At 37.9% G+C, this 14,335-nt stretch overlaps 1 protein-coding gene across 3 annotated transcripts in view; it reads right to left on the minus strand.

Moving 5' to 3' along the window:
* The window catches only part of Klhl14 (kelch like family member 14), a 102,220-nt gene that overhangs the window by 23,656 nt on the left and 64,229 nt on the right, over positions 1-14,335 (minus strand). For all 3 annotated transcript variants that reach the window (XM_042675222.1, XM_042675219.1, XM_042675221.1), the window contains exon 4: positions 4,134-4,223. In XM_042675222.1, coding sequence (XP_042531156.1) covers positions 4,134-4,223 — 90 coding nt within the window. The remainder of the gene's footprint in view (positions 1-4,133; positions 4,224-14,335) is intronic.

Raw genomic sequence — 14,335 nt, forward strand, 5'->3', positions numbered from 1 at the left:
GAGAGACCAGTTAAAGAGGTGGTCTCATGCTTACACCTGCTTACAGATGAAGCTACAAGCACAGATATGCAATGCAAGTCTTGCAGGCAGTAGCTAGACAAGTATAACATCTCTGGATTGGTGATGAGTTCAAAGGCTGCAAGAATGCTGGGGAATGGAAAGAAATCAGAGACAGGTCTAGGTCCAGAATACCATGCACCTTATCAACCAGTATGCAATTTTGTACTTTTGCTTTAGGAATGAACAGGATAAAGTCAATGAAGGTTCTGGGAACATGAAGAATGCAATCCAATTCATCAGTCTGGTTGCTGTGTGAGGTGCAGGAGAGTGTATAAAGGAACCACAGTGCACTAGAAGGACTGCAGGAAGCCATTGCAATAGTCAAGGAAATATTTGAGGATAATTTGAATAAAGTTGTGGGCAGTCAGCTATGATCAGGTCTGAAATCTATACTATACACACAGACAAATACAACTACCAGAGGAATTAAATATTGGTATGAGAACAAGTGAGACATTGAGGATCGCAATCAGCTTTTTAATAAATAACTGGAAGGTAGATTATACAATTTGCTAGAGTGAGTAAAACCAAGTAGGAGAAGGCTGGGAGAAGTTTTGAGATCTGTTTGCCATTTAACCTTGATAGATCTATAGGATCTTAAACAGACAAAAGGGACTGAAGGATAGACTAGACTGGCACAGAAACATTAGCGGGAGAAAAATGGGATATATGCTGGTAGGTCTGAATCTGAATGATCCCAGAAAAACTCATATATTGAAGGCTTAGTCACCAAATGGTGGCACTATTGAGAGGTTAAGTAACAACATGATCGAGGTCACATAACATGGTCAAGTGAAGAGGTAGCATTACCAGAAAAACAATGGATCATACTCCATGAAGGAGTGGGGCAGCATGGGGTATAATCTGAAGGTACCCTGTAAAAGTGCCTGATGCTTTAGGAATGGTAATTGAGGAGAAAGGAGAAACACTGCCTGCCTCCAATACTGTAAAGTACATGGGGGGGGGGGGGAGTGGGAGGAGCAAGCCAAGTGTACAAAAAAAGATCGACCAGGAAAATAGTGTTCTCAGAAGATATTCTGGTTATGAGTAGAAAGGAAGCTGGAAAATACATGGCCCCATAGAGAGATAAACAATTGTTGGGTTTTGGATGATGTCAGATGAGGGCTGGAGTTGATGGCTGGCTGGAAGATAAATTGAGAGGAATGCCAGGAGATAGGACATTTGGATTTCATAGAAGAAGTATACAACTCAAGAAAGGATTATGTCAAGACTGAGTCTGTGCTTACATATGAGTTTTTGTGGAATTTGTGAGGATGTCCCAACAAGAAAAAATATCCTTAATACTCAAGTTCCAAGGTTAATTCTCCAATGCATCTGAAGATCAGTAATGTCGATGAGAATGTAGAACCTACCCACCCGGTCTAAGAATGTTTTTCTCTATAAAATTTGGTCTAGAATTTCTATTTGAAAGAAAACATCCACAGTGAGGCAGAGAACGCCTCTATAAACTGAGTAGTATTGGGAGAAACTAGCAGAGTTCATTTCTGGTTATTATTTTAGTGGCTGAGACTTGGATGTACTCAGCAGGACCTAGCGTGATAGGAATGTGAGATGGCAGACCTTCCAAAGGAGAGTAGTGTGAGAAAGGGAAAGAGATGGAAGACCAGGAAGATGGAAATAAGAAAGATGATTTTCAAGAGTGTCAAAGGAAGAACAGAGGGGAAAATGTCTTTAGTACTTAGTTTACTTTCCGACTACAAAGCTTGGTCTTGCAATCAAGAGCACCAGTAAGTTAAATTCTATTTGTGGCTGATGAGCACATATTTGTGTTTGATGAGCTTGTGTTGAAATGTGTAATGTTGTATGTCATTCAAAGTAGAATAGTGAGCAGCTATAGGTTTTATATTTTGGCTTAAACACAGGGATCAGGTTTTATGAGTTGCTGATTAAGACAAGTCTTGGACCCGGGAGATGGTTCATCAGCAGGGACTTGTCCATCATGAGCAAAGCCTGAAGTTTGATCCCCAGCACTGTGAATAAACAATAGATAGATAAATAAATAAGTGAACTGCAGGACACAGTGGCATACTCCTTTAATTATAGTACTCAGGAGAGGCTGAGAGCTCAAGGCCAGCCTGAGCTATATAACAAACCCTGTTTAAAAGAAAAAAGCAGAAAGTTTCATAGAAATGGTAGGCTCATAGTGTTTTGTTTTTTAGAAAACCCTATGAAAGGAGGGCTGGGTTGGGAAAGACGGGGTACAATGATGAAAGAGGTGACACCAATTAAGATGCCTTGTATTCATAAGCATATTTGTTGAGTGGGTAATTCATTTGTACAACTACTTAAGGATACTAAAAATATATTTCAAAAAAATCACTACAAGGTTTGGTACTGAGACTATGATGTTAACAGAGGCCTTTCCCCTCTCTGGATATGCTGAGAGAACTCTAGTCTGAATGAGGACTCCCCTACATTTTTCTCATAATGTTTTTAGTTTTAATCTGTCCCTACAAAAGAATGTTGGGCAAATCTTTGCTTAGATAAGTCCAAAGTCTCTATTTACTTACAAACATTCCATACAGTTCTAAGGAAGGATAAGTTAAACAGAAAAAGAGATGAGGAGAGGTTTATAATAGATTGCCTTTTGTCAAATCCATCCTTACAAAGGTAAGCTAGAGAAGAGCTGTTAAATATCATTCTTACTCCTATTCCAAATCTGTTTCTCATAGGACAGAGTGCCTCCTTTCCAATACTGGAAGATGAAATGTAACAAAAGCTGCAAGTCTTGAGAAAGATCTCTTCCCCTTTCTTGACAGAAATGTTTTTGGTGGGCAGTCTGGATTGTTTTCCTTTAAGACTTTCTAGAGTGAACAGATGTTGCTATTTTTATCTATAATTTGCTTTGGTGCAGATGCTGAAAGAGAGCATTCACAATAAAATAGATGCAGTATATGTAATTTCAGCAGGATGTTCTGAGGTTTTAGAGTAAAAATGTGTACCTGCAAGCTGTTTTATGGTTTCTCAGTCATAATGATTTCTGTTACACAGAAGGCTACAACTGCATCTAGACCTTCATGTGCAAGCTGTCCACAAATAACTTGATAATTTTGTGTATTCTGCAAGGCATAGAGCTCTCGTGTTTGGCAGGGAAAGTGACAGTCAAAAGAGGTTTAATTTTTCTTTGTAGTATGTTTATGAAATAACCACAGCAATGAGAAAGGTGATGGATACATAGATGGAAGAAGTACTTAGAAAAGGTACAATCACTGGAATGGATCTTTAGTCATATTGTTAGCAAAATAACATCACTTAGAGCTATGGATGACATGACTGGAGATAATGCTTGCTTATTGCAACTGCGTCGACAAAATGGGAGGGAAGTGTTGGGGAAGGTGAGGAGGATTCTTAACAGCTGCAGCTGGCTACCTTCCTCTGGGGAGTTTGTACTGATGCTTGTGGCTTTCCTCAGGGGATGGAATGGTGAGGGGCCGGGGCATCCAAATCCCCAGAGTGTCAGGGAATGAATGCTCAGCTACGTACGTCCTCAGTTGGTTCCATGATGGACCCTCCTCCCATTGTCAGCCCAACTTCCTAACTACTTCATTTGTCTTTATTGCACAGAAATGTATTTTCAATGATGATTACAAAATGAGCCAATCACAGTGTCCTTTAATACAGAGATACTTTTTTTTTAAGCACTTACATGGTTTGAAGGAGTGTCCTATAAAGAACCATGTACCGAAGGCTTGGTTCCCAGGGGATGCTATAGAGAGGTAGTAAAACCTTTAAGAGATGGCCTATTTGGGGGAAGTTCATCGTTTATTGAGGTGATGTCCCCACTAGGGACTATGGAACCCCCTGCTTGCCTCCCTACCCCCAGACTTAATAATTCAAAACGATCACAATACTCTTACATGCACTTCGGTGGTGACTTGTCACCATGCAATGACCTCACCAGAACTGAAATAATGCAAGTCTATGTTTTTTCTTCCAAAATCGTGAGTTAAATACATCTTCTCTCATTAATATTAGTTGCCTCCAGAATTTCACGACAGTCACATGAATTTGATTAATCGAAACACCAACAGTGAAAGTTGCTTAATAGTTACCATTTGGATTCCATTGGTCCTCTCCGCCCAACACGAACAAGAAGTTTTCTACTTCTACAACGCAGTGGTGGGCACTGTTGTATGGCATAACTGGAATTGAGGGGGAGGAAAAAGATGCATAAAATTTCCATCTTAGCACTTGATACCTCAGCACACCAGCTATTTGCTTCACCGAGATGTACAAAATGTGAAATTCAATCAGCAGAAAGAAGACAGCAAAGGCAGCAGAGTGGCTACCCCCCAGATCCACTGGTCCCCATCCACTGTTCAGCTGTGTGTGCCCAGCGGTTTCAAACCCAACCCCTTTTGATTCGTTTTACATAATGTTATTCCACAAATTAGTCAAGAACGGCCTGCCATGCTACTTCCCATTCTTAAGTTCTCACCTGCTTGCTGATAGAAATAACATTCTAAAACAGCTACCGACACTCCCAAATGGTCAAGGCTGGCAGTAACTGGAAGAAGTAACTCCTGAATATACTTGGAGCCATTAACATGCTCTGCCCAACTTGGTTTGCTGGCAATCTTTCCACAAACAGACTCAGAATGATTGGTAGCTTTCTATTCCACAACAACGAGCAAGCTGAATTTCCATACAGTTTTAAGTTTTTAAATTAAGGTCCTGCTGATTTAATGCCTTCTCCAAACTTATATGCTTAATTTCTTGTACCATGTCATTAGCAGCACAATCATACATTTTCTATCTATCTGCATAGGAGCTCTTCTGTAACAAAGATGAAAGCTGTCAGGAACACCACAAAAATCTATTCTCCTTGTCTCTTGCTGTCCCCTTGCCCAAATGTGGTGGTGGCTGCGTGGAGGGGACATGATTTGGAAATCCACTAAAGCCAGGTTTCTCTGTATTTGCTATCGTTTGCGTCTCCTTTGAGGAGTGACAAAGTACAGAATGGACATGACTGTCACATTTGGTGCAGTGCAGTGCCAGTTGTCTCTGCCATTTTAATCTCCTAGAGTGACTGTAAATGTACATATATGGTGCTAGTTATCGTGTCACATGCAGAGGTGTGAGCCGCCCAGGGACACCAGTAGGAGAAATGATGTCCTTGTTCAGCTCATCATACGGGCACCTTAAATCTAGGTGAGGACAAATGGGGAGGTGATGTGCATGTTCAGGCAGGGAACTTATTGCTTGACACGGATCAACAGAGCACTTAAGAAACCAGTGCAGTGGGAAATCAATATGAGTCCCAGCCAACTCTTATTCTGTGCTCTTTTGCCAATGCAGAGTGAGGGGGGGGGCATCTCATACCCAAATTATTTTCAGTGATATATATCTTACTCATTTCAATTTTATTCTTGTTATCTTTTTTTCCCTCAAGAATCATATACACTAGCTAAGAGATGTAAATAAAAAGTACTATGAAACTAGCATGACTGTGAGATTGATAACTCTGAAAGGATTTCTAAAATAGCAAATCAGATCAGTTTTTGTATCTCAGGCCTATATGAGTTCTGAGTAATTAATTATCATTAAGTAAGAATACTATTTTTTTTTCTGGAGTTATATTCATATGGGGAGAAGTTATTGGTACAGAAACACCCTGATTTGGGGGTGATATAAATCCTAGATGTCAGTGGTGTGCAGGTCCATGAATTAGATTGATACATCTCAGGAATATTCATAATTTCTCAGTCCTCAGTTTACCTTTTTGGAAAATGCTTTGGGCTGCTTAAATCCTGAGGGCTCCATTATTCAGAATATGTTAAACCATTGAGCTTATTATACAACCAAGGCTGAATATGCTTTGAAGGTTGTTTAAAAAATAATTTGTTATTCTTTGAATTATGATGCTATTTCCAAACTACCAAACACAGAAGTAGCTGGGTGCTGATAGCTGAAACCTGCAGTCCGAACTACTCAGTAGGCTGAGATAGGATTGCAGTTGGAAGCCAACTAGGAAAGAAAAGTTGGTGAGACTCTTTTTTAAAAAAATATGTATTTTTTATTGTAAAAATACTGTACAGAGGGGTTACATGAGCAAGGTAATGAGTCCATTTCCTATCAAGCATCGTTACCCACTTCTTTATATAGGGGAAACCCTACCATCCCTTTGCTCCCCACCTTCCCAACTCCTTCTGCACCTCTACCCCCGCCCACACACAAAGTTGTAAAGTTTGATTTTAACATTGTTGAAATTTCACTGTTACAATGGGTCATCATGTATCCTTATTTCAGCATTTTTACCTCCAATTAACCACCAAAAAGCTGGAAATGAAGCTATACCTCATATGGTAGAGCACCAGCCTTGAGGGAAAAAAAAAAAAACCCTAAGGGACAGTATCCAGACTCTGAGTTTAAGCCCCAGTACCCACACACACACACCACACACACACACACACACACACACATACACACACACACACAATAAATACAACTAGGCATCTTTATGTTATTTTATGAATAGCCTAATTGTAGCAGCTTATCAACCAGTGTAAATGTGTGCAGCATTAATTGCCCTCTGTGAGAATTAATTCCATGAGATGTAGTAAAAGAATACAGACTAGCAACTACAATCCCCTTACGCTAGAACTACCATGCTTCTTTTATAGTTTTGGTCAGTTTAATGCATAAACACCTTGAAATAATTTAAAATTGCAATTTTCTTCTGTTTAACCACAAGTTTACCAGCTATATAATCAAACACAGTCTCTGAAAATATAACAACACTTGTGTTTTGTTCTTGCTTTTCATTTGCTCCCATCCAGGCAAACAGAAATTAAATGAAGGAAATAATACATGATTTATTTTTAAGCCTCTTTCTCATTTGATTAACCCAATTGTTATGCTTTAGGCAAACAAATGAAACTATTGCACTAAGTTAATTATTGAACTCCTCAAAATAAGAGAAAAAGAAGTCTTTGAAGTCCTAATATAAAGGACTCCAAGTTATAGTTGGTCATTTATTTGAATATTTTTACCTTTATTTAAAAATCTTGTATGCTATATATATATCTATGTAGATATATATATATATAGCATACAATATTCTCATTCCTGAATTGTGTTTTCTGAGTTATTGCCATGAATACTTGTGTAAAATGCACAAAAAAACTCTCTACAATTATTTTGAAAGCAAAACAGTCCCTAATTTATTACATGAGAAAAAAAATCTGTATTCCAACAGTTTGATTTTTGCAAAAGACCTCATTTCTCCGACTTCTGATTAAACCTGAAGGAAAGCAAAATAAATAGGGCAGCAAGCAGGAGCCAACAATCTGTTTAAAATGGCATTGGTTCCTGGACTTATTGATTCTCTTTTAAATAACACCAAACACACCCCTACTTCTCTGCAGGTTTCTCCAGAGGTGGACACCTGCCTTGGCTTCACGAGCAGGTGGAGAAGGAGGTTTGTACTCCGCATTCATATACAGCCCAGTGTGAGTTTTTAGCGTGTCAGTCAGTGAGTTAGAGGGAAAGGGGAAAGAGAAGCTAATCAGGATGAAATGAGATTAAAGGCTGTCTAATTTTACAGCAACTGTGATCCATCAGCCACTGTGAAAGTGACAGTGGAAATGAATGATGGAGACAGACAGGTGGGGCTGTACATTTCACTGATTTATCCTCAAATGCACTGGGCCTTATTTTATTGAGTGAACATGACCGCATTTATCATGTCTGTCATCTAAAGCCACTTCCCTCCATTTAAAAAGGTCACTTTACTCAGAGGGAGTCGGAGAGAAGCACTTTCAAATCAGATTTTAAATCTAATAACACATGTTTATAAGGTCCTTTGTGAGAATTCTCAACTTTATTACACAAACTAGTAGTGCTAGAAGGAAAGGGGAAATATGCCAGAAAATTTAAAAAGAGAAATCTTTGGTCATCTGAGGGAACCCCTTCCATAAATCTCTCAATTGGAATCAGTGTGTTCCAATCTTATGTTTCCCACTCTGAGTACCCTCAATTTTAATTTTAAAAATTACATTTAATATTTTTTATTAAGAAAGTAGAAAGTTGGAGAGTCTCAGTCAGAATGTTTCCTCCGCAGAATGACTAATTATCACACACACAGACAAAACACATGGTAGCAATTGTGAGAAGCTGAATGAATGGTACAATGCACGTCTATACCTGTTCACTGTTTTCCCATAATTTTAAGGTCATATAGATATCAATCCACAAGGACTTTTACCCTGCTCTCTACCAGTGCAAAAAAAAGTCTGGCAAAGCCGGGTACCTGTGACTCACATTTGTAATTCTACCTACTCAGGAGGCTGAGACCTGAGGATTGAGGTTCAAAGCCAGCCTGGGCAGGACAGTCCGTGAGACTTTTATCTCCAATTAACTGCCCAAAAAAGTCCAGAAATGGAGATGGTGCTCTAGTGGTAGACTACTAGCCTTGAGTGAAAAAAACCCCAGCAACAGTACCCAGGCCCTGTGTTCAGTCCCCAGGCCGGGTGTCCAAGTGCATGGGCACACACACACACACACACACACACACACACACACACACACACCTTGCAATAAGAATAAAAATTCACCTACATATGGCAAAATGTCAGCAACCTAGGATATAAATGACGCAATGTGAATGCTCTGTTTAATTCTTTCAAAAGTCCTAAATATGAGAAAATGGTATAAAGCATTTTAATAGCACATTATCGTTGTGAGATAGTGTATCATGATAAAGCAAATGTTTAAGGTATATAAGCTATAATTTCAATCTAGCATCCTTACTACTTGACTTCAAGTGTCTAAAAGTAATTCAGTACAAATAAAACCCAGGTAAATTGAGGGGGTAGTGAGGTTTGGGAAGTGTAAGTGTAAGTGGAGACATTAACCAAGATGCATTGGACATATGTTGAGCTAAAATTCCTCTACGTAACTATTTTAAAATAACATAAGTAATCATAAAATAAAGTAAATCAAAGTAATTTAGTACAAAAATTCCTTGCAATTGTATATATACATTGTTCTTTGTGCATGTAAAAATGGAGAATTCAAAACCCTCAGAAAACTACATGTTGTTTTTCACAATAATAACCATCAGTTACCAAAAATTTGCCACATCCCACAGATATAAATTAAATATGCAATCTCATTTCCATATTTACATGTGAATGTATAACATCATGTGTATCCTCTTCTAGATATTCATTTACTTCCATTTAGACAAGTGAAAATTAAGTTGATGGACTAATTCATGACATTACAATATGAGAACATGCCTGATAAACACACTGATGCCATACCTACCTATGTCCCTATATTTACTTACATCTTTCATTTAATACAAGGAACTATGAAGTAGGCATTAGGTATCCACTTTAATTCTGGAGGAAATACTGAGGCCTTGTGAGGGTAAGTCACTTATGGAAGGTCATAGTCACCTAATGAATACCAGAGATGGAATCCAAACAGGAGACGATCTGGGCCCCACCCCACACTCTTATCCATTTCACTCTACTGATTTTCAATAGGTATGTTCATCCAACCAGCAAGTAATTACTGAGTACCTGAGTGTTCGGTGATGGTGTTCTTGAAATTTGTATATAATTTTATACTGAGTCACATTTTAAATACGGCTATTAGTTCAATATATAAAGGAATCCTTATTTTTTTTTTTTTTTAAAAAAAACAAGTAGATGTTCCTTTACATTTTTTCCCTTTGGGTATGGATATTCAAATAGCTGTTTCTCTTTTTTTTCCAACTTTTTTTATTTTTTAATTTTACTGCCAAGGTGATATACAGAGGGGTTTCAATTACATAAGTAAGGTAGTGAATGAGTTGTTTTCTTAAAATAGGATGCATTTGGTTGATGGAGTCAGAAAAACACTACACAAATCGGTTATGTGAAAAGGTCTAGTAGCAGAAGGTTACTGTTGTTATTTTTTTAAACCGAGTATCTATTCAAACTTGCAAGTAGATTCTTGAGTGTCGGGGGCATCAAAGGCCTCTTTTCTTTATCTAGAATTTGCAGGGGGCTTGTTCATATTTCGGATGACCTAATTCTACAACAGACTTATACTATCTGCTCCTCCCAATTTCATATCCAAAAGATATAAATTGCTTCCAGCAGAAAATGTAGGTATCTTTCACAGCCTAAGAATTTTCATGAACAGCCAACAAGAACTTGAATAGAGCTATCTATGTCAAGAATATAGAAGCGCTAATTAACTGGTTACTGAGTGCATCATCTAATTTAAATGTAACAGATATGAACACCTTGATACCTTTTTGGCCTCTAAAACAAATTTGTAAACCTGTCCAAAATGACTTTTTTTTTTTTTGAAAATTTAAGTACACACTATGGTAAATACACAAGTTTTTATTATTATTTTTGTCTTGGAAGGTTACATGAGATGAATAATCTTCCTTCTTATCTCTAAACTCTAACCTGTCAGTTTTGCATCTCACTGTTTTTCTTCCAGAAAGATGACATCTGCGAGCAGCCAGTTTAACACAAATGGCAAACACATACTGTAGATGCACCATTTAGTACCTTACACTAAAGAAATGCATGCATTAATTTTAGACAAAGCAAATATTTGTCCTCTGCCTACCCCATGCCAGGCAGGGCTGCACTTGCTGTGAAAAAATCTACAAACCTGGGAGATACTCATTCAGGGTATGCACCTGATACACATGTTCAGAAAAAAGCAGGCTCTTCTATTTCAAATGACCAGTGCAAGGAAGACAGATAAATCAGGCTCTGGGTGAGAGAGTGACAGGAGTGGGAAACAGTATCTGGGAACACCTTTCAGAGCCTTCAAAAAGAAAAGGGGCTTAGGTGAGGGAGGGAGCCATGCAGGAAGTAGATGTAGGAATAACAAGTAGCAAGGCCCCAGCACTGGCTAGGAGTGTTATCAAACTGCAAGAAGCCAGGAGTAGAGGGAGGCGTGGGGATATTTAGGATGAAAATGACGGGCAGAGTGTCATGGCGCTGGACAGAGTGGTGAGAGGGTAACACTAAGACTGTCTTTCACTGCATTATCTTAAATGGTAGCACAGTATTTCATTTTATGTGTGTTTTAAAGTTCATGCCATTTTTTTAGGGATGGTCATTTCTATGTTCAACAAGCATTTGTTAAACACAAGTGCAGATACTTTTCCTGGTTGGTAATAATGTAGCAGAGAGAAGGGTGGGGAGAGGGAGAGAGAAAGAGAGATTGAGAGAGAGAGAACACAGACAGGTAATGATGAAGAGTTTATGCAGGTGATGAAAAGAGAAATAATATAGGACACAATGGGCAAAGTGTAAGGGCTGCCTATTACTATAGAGACCAGTCATCAAGGAGCGTCTTTCTGGGGAATGATATTTAAAGTAGAATTTGAAGGCTACAAGAATCTATCTGTTTAAATATAAAGGACTCATGTAGCGGTACAGAAGTGAGGATAAATTAGTCACGCCTGTATGGGGACTCTATATGGGAAGTATCAAGAAGCGAGGCCCACCAGGAGGGATGAAGTCAAAGGGCATCCAAAGCTGACATGTTAGTCTTTGTGACGCAGGGGAAGTTGTGTATGTAGTTTGTATTCTATAAATGATAGGAAGACATTGGAGGGGCCTAAGAAACAAGATGACATAATCTGATTGATGTTTTTTAAAAACATCACCCTTGTCTACTGCTGCTGCTGAAGGAATAGATGAGAGAAAGTGTCCCTGTCTAGCTAAGAGGTGAAGGAGGTTTTTGTCAGGAGAGGACACTCAGGGCTGGCAGAGGGCATGTTCTGACAATGACTGTGATTGCAATGGTGCTAGAGTGAGGGTTCTGGGTCCTCACCAATAAATAATAAGCTCATGGGAGCTTATCTGTAAGATCAATTCTTCCCAAGGAAACTCCTAAGCCCAAGAGTGAATGCATTTTACATGTTGATGAACCCTGTGTGACATTCTCCCCCATTTCTCCACTTAAATCTTTGCCAATATGGTAGATGAACAATTGATATTTCTTCGAAATTTAAACCTGTGTTCATTTACTATTATGAAAACATTGAGTGTCTTTTCATATATTTAAAATCCATTTGTATTCTACACATTTTTCTCTTGTGTTTTTGATTGCTTAATATAATTTATTTTATATATTACTACATGATTTCTTCTGTTTTTAAGTTTTTTTTTTCCTAGAGAGTTATCTAAACAGGTAAAACAAATGATATTTTTGAAGCACAGTCCTGCTAGAATATATATTTGCGAAATATTTATTCATTGGAGCAAATTCAAATAGCAATTACATGCTGCTGGAAACAAATAGAACCTGAGAGATACTTTCACTTTAATAATATTGAATGAATATTCCTTGCCGTGAGATCCTGGAGGGATTTTTTTTTGTAAAAAATATAATTTCTTCAGTTTTATAGTGAACACAATTGAAAAACATAAATGTTTAAAATTTTACTAGTTTAAACCTGTCATTCAGTCTTTCTGCAAACATCGAGCAAGTCTGTCAATGCATTCCTGGAGACAGAAACACACACATAGTCAAACACCTTACACATTGGGTACTTGATAGATATTACTGAAAAGGCTTTGCTACTCCTTTCTGTCCTATTTGAGATGTACTATATCTGAAAAGCAGAAATCATTGGAAATGTTTTGTATATTTGGAGATGGTTTGCTAATTATTGCAAACAGTTGAGAAAAAGGAAGCTCTCTAAGAGATTACTGTGCTCTGGATCTCGGAAAGAATTCATGGATACTCTGAATTAACACAAAGCTTGAAATACTTTTCTCTCTCCCCCGATTTTTTCTATACAACTGAATCTGTACCAGAGACAACATTTTTTTAATGGGTTCAAAGTGTCTAAATCTGGGAAAAGATGAAGTGGTTTATGTGTGTCACTTAGCTACAGAGAAGGCCCAGGTGAGAGGATCACTGTCTGGGGCTGGGGCTGGGCAAAAATGTAAGACCTTGCCCAAACAAACAAACAAAGCAAAAAATGGCTTGGGGTGTGGCTCGTGTGATTGAACACCTGGCTGACGAGCACCAGGTTTTGACCTTAAAACCTAATGCTGCCAAGATAAAAAGATGTATAATAGTGCTGAGATGTTAGGGTATTTTTCCTCTTTAATAGTTCAAATGTTTCTAAAGAAGAGTCATTCTGAAGCTGAAGGTTACTTTCTGTCTCCTTCCTCCATGTTACCATCAGGCTAAATACATGCCTTCATTGGGTCGTTTGCCAGGATTCACATACATTATATTAACGTTATATATCTGTGTTTATCATAAAAAAAGGTAGAACAAAGGTTAAGCAAGTACACAAGTGGCACTTACTAATGTCTTGCCTTTCCTTGCTCTCTCCCAGTTTTTTCCCTCCCATCTCCACTCACAAAATGCAGTTTATTTTCCACATAGTGTCTAGTGAGTACCACTCTTGTACTTGTTTACCCTATGTGGAACTCTGTGTTTGTAATATGCTCAAAATAAACTGTACATTTTGAGTGTGGAGATAGGAGGGAAAAACTGGGAGAGAAAGGAAAAGGGAGACATGGTTCAAAAAGAATTGTACTCATCACATGGTTCATGTAGCTGTAACTTCTCTGTAAATCAACTCTACAATAAATAAATAAAATAAGGATTTGATATTTTTTTCAAGGACAGTTTGTGTTAAGGTCAAAGGTTTACAATAAATTCTTGTTGACCTTATCTTATCTCTAAACCTTTGACTTGGAGAAGTTCTAATAACTGGCCAAGCTACAGTCACTTAAAATAGAATTTTATGAGCTATTTAGGCAGAACTGACATTAGAAGTTTTGTTATTATTTTAATTATAAGATTTTCACTAATGTGCTGCCAACTTATAATTATTATAATATCAACTATTTTACTTTGCATACATCCTGACAAAATAAAGTTTTATTTTTATCTCTGGAAAGTAAAAAGTCTTTGGAAATGAAAGCTTTTAAAGGCAAGTTTTGTGTTTCTTCTGCTTCATAAACTAGAGTGGCTCTCTTGTAAGATTTTTCAAGATGTGTTGAAAACACGCTAGTGTCTAGATGACTTGTCTTTTCCCTAGGTCAGCACAATGTCTTCCTGACCCCAGTTTCTTGGAGGAATCAGAAATAGCAATTCTATCTTGTTTCCATTTCTTGGAGTTCATTTCAGTAAGCATCATTTTATATGACCCTACGCACATAGCTATTTCATTGAGACTTGAGAAAATGTTTTTAGAAAAAAACAGGAACAAATTAAAGGCATAGTCTATTATCTTTGCTTTTTAAGAGCTATACTACTTCTC

This window comes from Dipodomys spectabilis, unplaced genomic scaffold (genome assembly GCF_019054845.1).
Source record: "Dipodomys spectabilis isolate Male_0828 unplaced genomic scaffold, ASM1905484v1 ptg000024l, whole genome shotgun sequence".
NCBI classification, from domain to species: domain Eukaryota; kingdom Metazoa; phylum Chordata; class Mammalia; order Rodentia; family Heteromyidae; genus Dipodomys; species Dipodomys spectabilis.